Below are 16,231 nucleotides of genomic sequence, written 5' to 3'. Positions count from 1 at the left end.
TTGGGGTGCAGGTATTCTGGGGTACACATGTAGAGGGGTCAGACTCCGCATACATTGGGGTGCAGGTATTCTGGGGTACACATGTAGAGGGGTCAGACTCCGCATACATTGGGGTGCAGGTATTCTGGGGTACACATGTAGAGGGGTCAGACTCCGCATACATTGGGGTGCAGGTATTCTGGGGTACACATGTAGAGGGGGTCAGACTCCGCATACATTGGGGTGCAGGTATTCTGGGGTACACATGTAGAGAGGTCAGACTCCGCATACATTGGGGTGCAGGTATTCTGGGGTACACATGTAGAGGGGTCAGACTCCACATACATTGGGGTGCAGGTATTCTGGGGTATACATGTAGAGGGGTCAGACTCCGCATACATTGGGGTGCAGGTATACGGGGGTACACATGTAGAGGGGTCAGACTCCGCATACATTGGGGTGCAGGTATTCTGGGGTACACATGTAGAGAGGTCAGACTCCACATACATTGGGGTGCAGGTATTCTGGGGTACACATGTAGAGAGGTCAGACTCTGCATACATTGGGGTGCAGGTATTCTGGGGTATACATGTAGAGGGGTCAGACTCCGCATACATTGGGGTGCAGGTATACTGGGGTACACATGTAGAGGGGTCAGACTTCGCATACATTGGGGTGCAGGTATTCTGGGGTACACATGTAGAGAGGTCAGACTCCACATACATTGGGGTGCAGGTATTCTGGGGTACATATGTAGAGGGGTCAGACTCCGCATACATTGGGGTGCAGGTATACTGGGGTACACATGTAGAGGGGTCAGACTCCGCATACATTGGGGTGCAGGTATTCTGGGGTACACATGTAGAGGGGTCAGACTCCGCATACATTGGGGTGCAGGTATTCTGGGGTACACATGTAGAGGGGTCAGACTCCACATACATTGGGGTGCAGGTATTCTGGGGTACACATGTAGAGGGGTCAGACTCCGCATACATTGGGGTGCAGGTATTCTGGGGTACACATGTAGAGGGGTCAGACTCCACATACATTGGGGTGCAGGTATTCTGGGGTACACATGTAGAGGGGGGTCAGACTCCGCATACATTGGGGTGCAGGTATTCTGGGGTACACATGTAGAGGGGTCAGACTCCGCATACATTGGGGTGCAGGTATTCTGGGGTACACATGTAGAGGGGTCAGACTCCGCATACATTGGGGTGCAGGTATTCTGGGGTACACATGTAGAGGGGTCAGACTCCACATACATTGGGGTGCAGGTATTCTGGGGTACACATGTAGAGGGGTCAGACTCCACATACATTGGGGTGCAGGTATTCTGGGGTACACATGTAGAGGGGTCAGACTCCACATACATTGGGGTGCAGGTATTCTGGGGTACACATGTAGAGAGGTCAGACTCCGCACACATTGGGGTGCCGGTATTCTGGGGTACACATGTAGAGGGGTCAGACTCCACATACATTGGGGTGCAGGTATTCTGGGGTACACATGTACAGAGGGGTCAGACTCCGCATACATTGGGGTGCAGGTATTCTGGGGTACACATGTAGAGGGGTCAGACTCCACATACATTGGGGGCAGGTATTCTGGGGTACACATGTAGAGGGGTCAGACTCCGCATACATTGGGGTGCAGGTATTCTGGGGTACACATGTAGAGGGGGGTCAGACTCCGCATACATTGGGGTGCAGGTATTCTGGGGTACACATGTAGAGGGGTCAGACTCCGCATACATTGGGGTGCAGGTATTCTGGGGTACACATGTAGAGGGGTCAGACTCCGCATACATTGGGGTGCAGGTATTCTGGGGTACACATGTAGAGGGGTCAGACTCCGCATACATTGGGGTGCAGGTATTCTGGGGTACACATGTAGAGGGGTCAGACTCCGCATACATTGGGGTGCAGGTATTCTGGGGTACACATGTAGAGAGGTCAGACTCCGCATACATTGGGGTGCAGGTATTCTGGGGTACACATGTAGAGGGGTCAGACTCCGCATACATTGGGGTGCAGGTATTCTGGGGTACACATGTAGAGGGGTCAGACTCCGCATACATTGGGGTGCAGGTATTCTGGGGTACACATGTAGAGGGGTCAGACTCCACATACATTGGGGTGCAGGTATTCTGGGGTACACATGTAGAGGGGTCAGACTCCGCATACATTGGGGTGCAGGTATTCTGGGGTACACATGTAGAGGGGTCAGACTCCACATACATTGGGGTGCAGGTATTCTGGGGTACACATGTACAGAGGGGTCAGACTCCGCATACATTGGGGTGCAGGTATTCTGGGGTACACATGTAGAAGGGTCAGACTCCGCATACATTGGGGTGCAGGTATTCTGGGGTACACATGTACAGAGGGGTCAGACTCCGCATACATTGGGGGCAGGTATTCTGGGGTACACATGTAGAGGGGTCAGACTCCACATACATTGGGGTGCAGGTATTCTGGGGTACACATGTAGAGGGGTCAGACTCCGCATACATTGGGGTGCAGGTATTCTGGGGTACACATGTAGAGGGGTCAGACTCCGCATACATTGGGGTGCAGGTATTCTGGGGTACACATGTAGAGGGGTCAGACTCCGCATACATTGGGGTGCAGGTATACTGGGGTACACATGTAGAGAGGTCAGACTCCACATACATTGGGGTGCAGGTATTCTGGGGTACACATGTAGAGGGGTCAGACTCCGCATACATTGGGGTGCAGGTATTCTGGGGTACACATGTAGAGAGGTCAGACTCCGCATACATTGGGGTGCAGGTATTCTGGGGTACACATGTAGAGAGGTCAGACTCCACATACATTGGGGTGCAGGTATTCTGGGGTACACATGTAGAGGGGTCAGACTCCACATACATTGGGGTGCAGGTATTCTGGGGTACACATGTAGAGAGGTCAGACTCCACATACATTGGGGTGCAGGTATTCTGGGGTACACATGTAGAGGGGTCAGACTCCGCATACATTGGGGTGCAGGTATTCTGGGGTACACATGTAGAGGGGTCAGACTCCGCATACATTGGGGTGCAGGTATTCTGGGGTACACATGTAGAGAGGTCAGACTCAGCATACATTGGGGTGCAGGTATTCTGGGGTACACATGTAGAGGGGTCAGACTCCACATACATTGGGGTGCAGGTATTCTGGGGTACACATGTAGAGGGGTCAGACTCCGCATACATTGGGGTGCAGGTATTCTGGGGTACACATGTAGAGGGGTCAGACTCCACATACATTGGGGTGCAGGTATTCTGGGGTACACATGTAGAGGGGTCAGACTCCGCATACATTGGGGTGCAGGTATTCTGGGGTACACATGTAGAGGGGTCAGACTCCACATACATTGGGGTGCAGGTATTCTGGGGTACACATGTAGAGGGGTCAGACTCCGCATACATTGGGGTGCAGGTATTCTGGGGTACACATGTAGAGGGGTCAGACTCCGCATACATTAGGGTGCAGGTATTCTGGGGTACACATGTACAGAGGGGTCAGACTCCGCATACATTGGGGTGCAGGTATTCTGGGGTACACATGTAGAGAGGTCAGACTCCGCATACATTGGGGTGCAGGTATTCTGGGGTACACATGTAGAGGGGTCAGACTCCGCATACATTGGGGTGCAGGTATTCTGGGGTACACATGTAGAGAGGTCAGACTCCGCATACATTGGGGTGCAGGTATTCTGGGGTACACATGTAGAGGGGTCAGACTCCACATACATTGGGGTGCAGGTATTCTGGGGTACACATGTAGAGGGGTCAGACTCCACATACATTGGGGTGCAGGTATACTGGGGTACACATGTAGAGGGGTCAGACTCCGCATACATTGGGGTGCAGGTATTCTGGGGTACACATGTAGAGGGGTCAGACTCCACATACATTGGGGTGCAGGTATTCTGGGGTACACATGTAGAGGGGTCAGACTCCGCATACATTGGGGTGCAGGTATTCTGGGGTACACATGTAGAGGGGTCAGACTCCACATACATTGGGGTGCAGGTATTCTGGGGTACACATGTACAGAGGGGTCAGACTCCGCATACATTGGGGTGCAGGTATTCTGGGGTACACATGTAGAGGGGTCAGACTCCGCATACATTGGGGTGCAGGTATTCTGGGGTACACATGTACAGAGGTCAGACTCCGCATACATTGGGGTGCAGGTATTCTGGGGTATACATGTAGAGGGGTCAGACTCCGCATACATTGGGGTGCAGGTAGTCTGGGGTACACATGTAGAGGGGTCAGACTCCGCATACATTGGGGTGCAGGTATTCTGGGGTACACATGTACAGAGGGGTCAGACTCCGCATACATTGGGGTGCAGGTATTCTGGGGTACACATGTAGAGGGGTCAGACTCCGCATACATTGGGGTGCAGGTATTCTGGGGTACACATGTAGAGGGGTCAGACTCCGCATACATTGGGGTGCAGGTATTCTGGGGTACACATGTAGAGGGGTCAGACTCCGCATACATTGGGGTGCAGGTATTCTGGGGTACACATGTAGAGAGGTCAGACTCCACATACATTGGGGTGCAGGTATTCTGGGGTACACATGTAGAGAGGTCAGACTCCACATACATTGGGGTGCAGGTATTCTGGGGTACACATGTAGAGAGGTCAGACTCCGCATACATTGGGGTGCAGGTATTCTGGGGTATACATGTAGAGGGGTCAGACTCTGCATACATTGGGGTGCAGGTATTCTGGGGTACACATGTAGAGGGGTCAGACTCCGCATACATTGGGGTGCAGGTATTCTGGGGTACACATGTAGAGGGGTCAGACTCCGCATACATTGGGGTGCAGGTATTCTGGGGTACACATGTAGAGAGGTCAGACTCCGCATACATTGGGGTGCAGGTATTCTGGGGTACACATGTAGAGAGGTCAGACTCCACATACATTGGGGTGCAGGTATTCAGGGGTACACATGTAGAGGGGTCAGACTCCGCATACATTGGGGTGCAGGTATTCTGGGGTACACATGTAGAGAGGTCAGACTCCACATACATTGGGGTGCAGGTATTCTGGGGTACACATGTAGAGGGGTCAGACTCCGCATACATTGGGGTGCAGGTATTCTGGGGTACACATGTAGAGAGGTCAGACTCCACATACATTGGGGTGCAGGTATTCTGGGGTACACATGTAGAGGGGTCAGACTCCGCATACATTGGGGTGCAGGTATTCTGGGGTACACATGTAGAGAGGTCAGACTCCGCATACATTGGGGTGCAGGTATTCTGGGGTACACATGTAGAGGGGTCAGACTCCGCATACATTGGGGTGCAGGTATTCTGGGGTACACATGTAGAGGGGTCAGACTCCGCATACATTGGGGTGCAGGTATACTGGGGTACACATGTAGAGGGGTCAGACTCCACATACATTGGGGTGCAGGTATTCTGGGGTACACATGTAGAGGGGTCAGACTCCACATACATTGGGGTGCAGGTATTCAGGGGTATACATGTAGAGAGGTCAGACTCCACATACATTGGGGTGCAGGTATTCTGGGGTACACATGTAGAGGGGTCAGACTCCACATACATTGGGGTGCAGGTATTCTGGGGTACACATGTAGAGGGGTCAGACTCCACATACATTGGGGTGCAGGTATTCTGGGGTACACATGTAGAGGGGTCAGACTCCGCATACATTGGGGTGCAGGTATTCTGGGGTATACATGTAGAGGGGTCAGACTCCGCATACATTGGGGTGCAGGTATACTGGGGTACACATGTAGAGGGGTCAGACTCCACATACATTGGGGTGCAGGTATTCTGGGGTACACATGTAGAGGGGTCAGACTCCGCATACATTGGGGTGCAGGTATTCTGGGGTACACATGTAGAGGGGTCAGACTCCGCATACATTGGGGTGCAGGTATTCTGGGGTACACATGTAGAGGGGTCAGACTCCGCATACATTGGGGTGCAGGTATACTGGGGTACACATGTAGAGGGGTCAGACTCCGCATACATTGGGGTGCAGGTATTCTGGGGTACACATGTAGAGGGGTCAGACTCCGCATACATTGGGGTGCAGGTATTCTGGGGTATACATGTAGAGGGGTCAGACTCCACATACATTGGGGTGCAGGTATTCTGGGGTACACATGTAGAGGGGTCAGACTCCACATACATTGGGGTGCAGGTATTCTGGGGTACACATGTAGAGAGGTCAGACTCCGCATACATTGGGGTGCAGGTATTCTGGGGTACACATGTAGAGAGGTCAGACTCCGCATACATTGGGGTGCAGGTATTCTGGGGTACACATGTAGAGAGGTCAGACTCCGCATACATTGGGGTGCAGGTATTCTGGGGTACACATGTAGAGAGGTCAGACTCCACATACATTGGGGTGCAGGTATTCTGGGGTACACATGTAGAGAGGTCAGACTCCGCATACATTGGGGTGCAGGTATTCTGGGGTATACATGTAGAGGGGTCAGACTCTGCATACATTGGGGTGCAGGTATTCTGGGGTACACATGTAGAGGGGTCAGACTCCGCATACATTGGGGTGCAGGTATTCAGGGGTACACATGTAGAGGGGTCAGACTCCGCATACATTGGGGTGCAGGTATTCTGGGGTACACATGTAGAGAGGTCAGACTCCGCATACATTGGGGTGCAGGTATTCTGGGGTATACATGTAGAGGGGTCAGACTCTGCATACATTGGGGTGCAGGTATTCTGGGGTACACATGTAGAGAGGTCAGACTCCACATACATTGGGGTGCAGGTATTCAGGGGTACACATGTAGAGGGGTCAGACTCCGCATACATTGGGGTGCAGGTATTCTGGGGTACACATGTAGAGAGGTCAGACTCCACATACATTGGGGTGCAGGTATTCTGGGGTACACATGTAGAGGGGTCAGACTCCGCATACATTGGGGTGCAGGTATTCTGGGGTACACATGTAGAGAGGTCAGACTCCACATACATTGGGGTGCAGGTATTCTGGGGTACACATGTAGAGGGGTCAGACTCCGCATACATTGGGGTGCAGGTATTCTGGGGTACACATGTAGAGAGGTCAGACTCCGCATACATTGGGGTGCAGGTATTCTGGGGTACACATGTAGAGGGGTCAGACTCCGCATACATTGGGGTGCAGGTATTCTGGGGTACACATGTAGAGGGGTCAGACTCCGCATACATTGGGGTGCAGGTATACTGGGGTACACATGTAGAGGGGTCAGACTCCACATACATTGGGGTGCAGGTATTCTGGGGTACACATGTAGAGGGGTCAGACTCCACATACATTGGGGTGCAGGTATTCAGGGGTATACATGTAGAGAGGTCAGACTCCACATACATTGGGGTGCAGGTATTCTGGGGTACACATGTAGAGGGGTCAGACTCCACATACATTGGGGTGCAGGTATTCTGGGGTACACATGTAGAGGGGTCAGACTCCACATACATTGGGGTGCAGGTATTCTGGGGTACACATGTAGAGGGGTCAGACTCCGCATACATTGGGGTGCAGGTATTCTGGGGTATACATGTAGAGGGGTCAGACTCCGCATACATTGGGGTGCAGGTATACTGGGGTACACATGTAGAGGGGTCAGACTCCACATACATTGGGGTGCAGGTATTCTGGGGTACACATGTAGAGGGGTCAGACTCCGCATACATTGGGGTGCAGGTATTCTGGGGTACACATGTAGAGGGGTCAGACTCCGCATACATTGGGGTGCAGGTATTCTGGGGTACACATGTAGAGGGGTCAGACTCCGCATACATTGGGGTGCAGGTATACTGGGGTACACATGTAGAGGGGTCAGACTCCGCATACATTGGGGTGCAGGTATTCTGGGGTACACATGTAGAGGGGTCAGACTCCGCATACATTGGGGTGCAGGTATTCTGGGGTATACATGTAGAGGGGTCAGACTCCACATACATTGGGGTGCAGGTATTCTGGGGTACACATGTAGAGGGGTCAGACTCCACATACATTGGGGTGCAGGTATTCTGGGGTACACATGTAGAGAGGTCAGACTCCGCATACATTGGGGTGCAGGTATTCTGGGGTACACATGTAGAGAGGTCAGACTCCGCATACATTGGGGTGCAGGTATTCTGGGGTACACATGTAGAGAGGTCAGACTCCGCATACATTGGGGTGCAGGTATTCTGGGGTACACATGTAGAGAGGTCAGACTCCACATACATTGGGGTGCAGGTATTCTGGGGTACACATGTAGAGAGGTCAGACTCCGCATACATTGGGGTGCAGGTATTCTGGGGTACACATGTAGAGAGGTCAGACTCCACATACATTGGGGTGCAGGTATACTGGGGTACACATGTAGAGGGGTCAGACTCCGCATACATTGGGGTGCAGGTATTCTGGGGTACACATGTAGAGGGGTCAGACTCCGCATACATTGGGGTGCAGGTATTCTGGGGTACACATGTAGAGAGGTCAGACTCCGCATACATTGGGGTGCAGGTATTCTGGGGTACACATGTAGAGAGGTCAGACTCCGCATACATTGGGGTGCAGGTATTCTGGGGTACACATGTAGAGAGGTCAGACTCCGCATACATTGGGGTGCAGGTATTCTGGGGTACACATGTAGAGAGGTCAGACTCCGCATACATTGGGGTGCAGGTATTCTGGGGTACACATGTAGAGAGGTCAGACTCCGCATACATTGGGGTGCAGGTATTCTGGGGTACACATGTAGAGGGGTCAGACTCCGCATACATTGGGGTGCAGGTATTCTGGGGTACACATGTAGAGGGGTCAGACTCCGCATACATTGGGGTGCAGGTATTCTGGGGTACACATGTAGAGGGGTCAGACTCCGCATACATTGGGGTGCAGGTATTCTGGGGTACACATGTAGAGGGGTCAGACTCCGCATACATTGGGGTGCAGGTATACTGGGGTACACATGTAGAGGGGTCAGACTCCACATACATTGGGGTGCAGGTATTCTGGGGTACACATGTAGAGGGGTCAGACTCCGCATACATTGGGGTGCAGGTATTCTGGGGTACACATGTAGAGGGGTCAGACTCCACATACATTGGGGTGCAGGTATTCTGGGGTACACATGTAGAGAGGTCAGACTCCACATACATTGGGGTGCAGGTATTCAGGGGTATACATGTAGAGAGGTCAGACTCCACATACATTGGGGTGCAGGTATTCTGGGGTACACATGTAGAGGGGTCAGACTCCACATACATTGGGGTGCAGGTATTCTGGGGTACACATGTAGAGGGGTCAGACTCCACATACATTGGGGTGCAGGTATTCTGGGGTACACATGTAGAGGGGTCAGACTCCGCATACATTGGGGTGCAGGTATTCTGGGGTATACATGTAGAGGGGTCAGACTCTGCATACATTGGGGTGCAGGTATTCTGGGGTACACATGTAGAGGGGTCAGACTCCGCATACATTGGGGTGCAGGTATTCTGGGGTACACATGTAGAGAGGTGCCCAGGTTGGGGCCCCTGCACTGACTCCTGATAATGGAGAGTGGCACCGCTTATCTACGAGGCAGCTGCTGGGGATGAAGGGGTTACTGGAATCTGGGTTACGGCATCAAAGCGGCTCATTATCTGCGCGGAGACGGCGTCTTCACCGGTGACGGCCGCGCCGAGGAAAGCGAGAATTACACATTCCCTTTGAGCCGCATCCGAGCGCAGGAACAGCTCCTGCGGGCCCCGAGCGGAGAACAAAGAGACTCCCTGATGCCGCACGAGGGCCCGCCAATTACATGGAAGCCGCTAACCCCTTCCCTACCGCAGGTGCCATACAGCGTGCCGAACCGTAATACCGTATAATACTACAGCCGGGAGCGAGCTATAATACTGTATAATACTACAGCCGGGAGTGATCTATAATACCGTATAATACTACAGCCAGGAGTGATCTATAATACTGTATAATACTACAGCCGGGAGCGATCTATAATACTGTATAATACTACAGCCGGGAGTGATCTATAATACCGTATAATACTACAGCCAGGAGTGATCTATAATACTGTATAATACTACAGCCGGGAGCGAGCTATAATACCGTATAATACTACAGCCGGGAGCGAGCTATAATACCGTATAATACTACAGCCAGGAGCGAGCTATAATACTGTATAATACTACAGCCAGGAGCGATCTATAATACCGTATAATACTACAGCCGGGAGCGAGCTATAATACCGTATAATACTACAGCCAGGAGCGATCTATAATACCGTATAATACTACAGCCAGGAGCGATCTATAATACCGTATAATACTACAGCCGGGAGTGATCTATAATACTGTATAATACTACAGCCGGGAGCGATCTATAATACCGTATAATACTACAGCCGGGAGCGATCTATAATACCGTATAATACTACAGCCGGGAGCGATCTATAATACCGTATAATACTACAGCCGGGAGCGATCTATAATACCGTATAATACTACAGCCGGGAGCGATCTATAATACCGTATAATACTACAGTCAGGAGTGATCTATAATACCGTATAATACTACGGCCGGGACTGATCTATAATACTGTATAATACTACAGCCGGGAGCGATCTATAATACTGTATAATACTACAGCCGGGAGCGAGCTATAATACTGTATAATACTACGGCCGGGAGTGATCTATAATACCGTATAATACTACAGCCGGGAGCGATCTATAATACCGTATAATACTACAGCCGGGAGCGATCTATAATACCGTATAATACTACAGCCGGGAGTGATCTGTAATACCGTATAATACTACAGCCGGGAGCGATCTATAATACGGTATAATACTACAGCCGGGAGCGATCTATAATACTGTATAATACTACAGCCGGGAGCGATCTATAATACCGTATAATACTACAGCCGGGAGCGATCTATAATACTGTATAATACTACAGCCGGGAGTGATCTATAATACCGTATAATACTACAGCCGGGAGTGATCTGTAATACCGTATAATACTACAGCCGGAAGCGATCTATAATACCGTATAATACTACAGCCAGGAGTGATCTATAATACCGTATAATACTACAGCCGGGAGTGATCTATAATACTGTATAATACTACAGCCGGGAGTGATCTATAATACTGTATAATACTACAGCCGGGAGTGATCTGTAATACCGTATAATACTACAGCCGGAAGCGATCTATAATACCGTATAATACTACAGCCAGGAGTGATCTATAATACCGTATAATACTACAGCCAGGAGTGATCTATAATACTGTATAATACTACAGCCGGGAGCGAGCTATAATACTGTATAATACTACGGCCGGGAGTGATCTATAATACCGTATAATACTACAGCCGGGAGCGATCTATAATACCGTATAATACTACAGCCGGGAGCGATCTATAATACTGTATAATACTACAGCCGGGAGTGATCTGTAATACCGTATAATACTACAGCCGGGAGTGATCTATAATACCGTATAATACTACAGCCGGGAGCGATCTATAATACCGTATAATACTACAGCCGGGAGCGATCTATAATACTGTATAATACTACAGCCGGGAGCGATCTATAATACCGTATAATACTACAGCCGGGAGCGATCTATAATACTGTATAATACTACAGCCGGGAGTGATCTATAATACTGTATAATACTACAGCCGGGAGTGATCTGTAATACCGTATAATACTACAGCCGGAAGCGATCTATAATACCGTATAATACTACAGCCAGGAGTGATCTATAATACCGTATAATACTACGGCCGGGACTGATCTATAATACTGTATAATACTACAGCCGGGAGCGATCTATAATACTGTATAATACTACAGCCGGGAGCGAGCTATAATACCGTATAATACTACGGCCGGGAGCGATCTATAATACCGTATAATACTACAGCCGGGACTGATTTATAATACCGTATAATACTACGGCCGGGACTGATCTATAATACTGTATAATACTACAGCCGGGAGTGATCTATAATATTGTATAATACTACAGCCGGGAGTGATGTATAATACCGTATAATACTACAGCCGGGAGCGATCTATAATACCGTATAATACTACAGCCGGGAGTGATCTATAATACTGTATAATACTACAGCCGGGAGTGATCTATAATATTGTATAATACTACAGCCGGGAGTGATGTATAATACCGTATAATACTACAGTCAGGAGTGATCTATAATACCGTATAATACTACGGCCGGGACTGATCTATAATACTGTATAATACTACAGCCGGGAGCGATCTATAATACTGTATAATACTACAGCCGGGAGCGAGCTATAATACCGTATAATACTACGGCCGGGAGCGATCTATAATACCGTATAATACTACAGCCGGGACTGATTTATAATACCGTATAATACTACGGCCGGGAGCGATCTATAATACTGTATAATACTACGGCCGGGACTGATCTATAATACTGTATAATACTACAGCCGGGAGTGATCTATAATATTGTATAATACTACAGCCGGGAGTGATGTATAATACCGTATAATACTACAGTCAGGAGTGATCTATAATACCGTATAATACTACAGCCGGGAGTGATCTATAATATTGTATAATACTACAGCCGGGAGTGATGTATAATACCGTATAATACTACAGTCAGGAGTGATCTATAATACCGTATAATACTACGGCCGGGACTGATCTATAATACAGTATAATACTACAGCAAGGAGCGATCTATAATACCGTATAATACTACAGCCGGGAGCGATCTATAATACCGTATAATACTACAGACCAGGCTTAGTACCACTGCTTATCACTGGGGCGCTGACTGGCTTTTGGGGTGCACTCAGGCCGTCAGCCGCCGCATGTCACCGCGGATTTAATGGCGAAGCTGACAGCGCAGACGCTTCTTATTCCGGATGGAGAGTACTGGGAACAAAGGGTTAAGTGTGGGGTACTAATGAGGCGCTGGTGCCCCGTGAGCGGTCGCTGCCTCCAGAATTCAGTTAATGAGGTGACCCCAGCCTTCTCATGACCTCACGGGCCCTCGCCTGCATCGGGCACTGAAGAGCGGGGTCAGTCCGGTCAGAAAACAGCAAAAGGCCTGAAACGCGTCACAGCAACTTCACAACATAATAGGAATTAAGAGCGGCCACAATGCACCGACGAGCAGTCACTGAACCGCCGAATTACAGGAAACGGGGCCCCGAAGGGGGCGCTGCACCGCAGACCAGACACCACAGGCCCCGCCCTCTGTACCACCCCTTTACTACACGGCAAAGGCCCCGCCCTCTGTACCACCCCTTTACTACACGGCACAGGCCCCGCCCTCTGTACCACCCCTTTACTACACGGCACAGGCCCCGCCCTCTGTACCACCCCTTTACTACACGGCACAGGCCCCGCCCTTTGTACCACCCCTTTACTACACGGCACAGGCCCCGCCCTCTGTACCACCCCTTTACTATACGGCTCAGGCCCTGCCCTGTGTACCTTCGCTTTACTATACGGCTCAGGCCCCGCCCTGTGTACCTTCCCTTTACTATACGGCTCAGGCCCCGCCCTGTGTACCTTCCCTTTACTATACGGCTCAGGCCCCGCCCTGTGTACCTTCCCTTTACTATACGGCTCAGGCCCCGCCCTGTGTACCTTCCCTTTACTATACGGCTCAGGCCCCGCCCTGTGTACCTTCCCTTTACTATACGGCTCAGGCCCCGCCCTGTGTACCTTCCCTTTACTATACGGCTCAGGCCCCGCCCTGTGTACCTTCCCTTTACTATACGGCTCAGGCCCCGCCCTGTGTACCTTCCCTTTACTATACGGCTCAGGCCCCGCCCTGTGTACCTTCCCTTTACTATACGGCTCAGGCCCCGCCTTCCATACCTTCCCTTTACTATACGGCTCAGGCCCCGCCCTGTGTACCACCCCTTTACTATACGGCTCAGGCCCCGCCCTGTGTACCTTCCCTTTACTATACGGCTCAGGCCCCGCCCTGTGTACCTTCCCTTTACTATACGGCTCAGGCCCCGCCCTGTGTACCTTCCCTTTACTATACGGCTCAGGCCCCGCCTTCCATACCTTCCCTTTACTATACGGCTCAGGCCCTGCCTTCCGTACCTTCCCTTTACTATACGGCTCAGGCCCCGCCCTGTGTACCTTCCCTTTACTATACGGCTCAGGCCCCGCCCTCCGTACCTTCCCTTTACTATACGGCTCAGGCCCCGCCCTGTGTACCTTCCCTTTACTATACGGCTCAGGCCCCGCCCTCCGTACCTTCCCTTTACTATACGGCTCAGGCCCCGCCCTGTGTACCTTCCCTTTACTACACGGCTCAGGCCCCGCCCTGTGTACCTTCCCTTTACTATACGGCTCAGGCCCCGCCCTGTGTACCTTCCCTTTACTATACGGCTCAGGCCCCGCCCTGTGTACCTTCCCTTTACTATACGGCTCAGGCCCCGCCCTGTGTACCTTCCCTTTACTATACGGCTCAGGCCCCGCCCTGTGTACCTTCCCTTTACTACACGGCTCAGGCCCCGCCCTGTGTACCTTCCCTTTACTATACGGCTCAGGCCCCGCCCTGTGTACCACCCCTTTACTATACGGCTCAGGCCCCGCCCTCCGTACCTTCCCTTTACTATACGGCTCAGGCCCCGCCCTGTGTACCTTCCCTTTACTACACGGCTCAGGCCCCGCCCTGTGTACCTTCCCTTTACTATACGGCTCAGGCCCCGCCCTGTGTACCTTCCCTTTACTATACGGCTCAGGCCCCGCCTTTGGTATGTCTCATCCTGCTACATTAACCTCAGGGGGGTATACAGCAGTATTTGTCCTATGGGTCACCCTGAAGGCGGCTGAGCCTGTGCAGACACATGAGAACCTCAGGGGCGGGGCCATCCTCAGATCCATCTGCTTGCTCATTGGTCCTGCTTAATGTCAGCAGATAACCTGTGGTGTCCCTTATTTACCTCACTGGGGTCCTGGCCGGGTGCCCTGAGGTGTCAGCGGGACTGTGGCCCCTGGGAGATGCGGGGGTCCCATCTCATCTGTACACTTCAGTCAACCATTTTACTTTCTGGCGGTTCCTCTTTACGTTGCGGTTGCATTGGCGGCGTTACAGGTCTCGAGCCTGGCCAATCGTAATCGGTCACTATGGCAACAGGGAACAGCGTCCGTAGTGCTAGGGGTTGGGGTCACATTACAGGCGGACCCAATGTAAAGCGCCCCGTCCCGACAACACTCCGGTACAGCAGAGGCGCCCAGAGCGGTGGTCAGCTCCCCTCCCCCGCGGCACGTTACCTCCTCCAGCTCGTCTTTGGCGTCCAGACTGGTGGAGATCAGCAGCTTGCCCTTGGATTTCTGCTCCATTTTCGGGGTGTTGGCGGTCCGGCGGTCAGTGGGGGGCGCTCCGATTTGGGGAGCAGCGACTTCTAGTCGACAACTCACCAGACATTTAAAGGGGGGGGCGCGGGGAGTATAAAGGGGGCCTCCGCTCTACAGGACTCGTAAGGGGGTGCCTCCACAAAGCATAAGGGGCCCCTGCAGGGTTTGGGGGGCTGCTCTATGGGGGGGTACCCCAGGTCCTAGGTACAGGCCATATGAGGAGGATGGGGTACCCCCGGCTGAGCTGAAGGGGTTAAGGGCCGTATTGGGCCCCCCAGAATAACACTGTGGGGGCTCTAGAAGGAATGTGCTGCTGTGAGGGACGGGAGCGATAAGTCGCAGGTCTGTGTCGGCTTCACTGTGCGCCTCACGTTTCAGGCCGGTACCGGGAGCTCTCACCCCGCTCCGAGCGCACACAGGAAGTCATCCCGAAGCCCACAAGCAGCCGACGGAAGCTCCCGCCCTCTGCGGAGACGCTGCCCAATCACAACACGCACATCCACATGATTGACGGAAGTTTACCCCGCCCTCTCTCGTGACGTCCCCCGTCTACGGCAGTACAGGGTTGGATCAGAAAGGAAGCCGATGGCACCACGTGACCAGAGCAGGCATCATGACGAGTCGGACATGTTTGATGAGGGCAAATTGCCAATTCCTGAGTTCTAAGGGGATTGACCTGGCTGCGCCCTGTCTGCCAGTGAGGAGAGGGTGTCATGTGTCCGGCCAATGCTCTCTGGTGGCCAAACTTCATGAACATTGCCGTCGCCAATGGCAACCAGAGTCAGCCATTGTAAAATGGAGGGTGTCCTCATATAACAGTCCAGGATGAGCGGGCGGACA

At 51.8% G+C, this 16,231-nt stretch overlaps 1 protein-coding gene across 1 annotated transcript in view; it reads right to left on the bottom strand.

Annotated features, from left to right (window-relative positions):
* INTS3 (integrator complex subunit 3) overlaps window positions 1-15,843 on the bottom strand; it is an 88,773-nt gene extending 72,930 nt beyond the window's left edge. The window contains exon 1 of the mRNA XM_040412619.1: window positions 15,308-15,843. Coding sequence (XP_040268553.1) covers window positions 15,308-15,376 — 69 coding nt within the window. The 5' untranslated portion in view covers window positions 15,377-15,843. The remainder of the gene's footprint in view (window positions 1-15,307) is intronic.
* Window positions 15,844-16,231: the final 388 nt, after the last annotated feature.

The sequence above is a fragment of the Bufo bufo genome, chromosome 11 (assembly GCF_905171765.1).
Source record: "Bufo bufo chromosome 11, aBufBuf1.1, whole genome shotgun sequence".
Classification (NCBI taxonomy): domain Eukaryota; kingdom Metazoa; phylum Chordata; class Amphibia; order Anura; family Bufonidae; genus Bufo; species Bufo bufo.
This window is presented reverse-complemented; position numbering and strand designations above follow the sequence as displayed.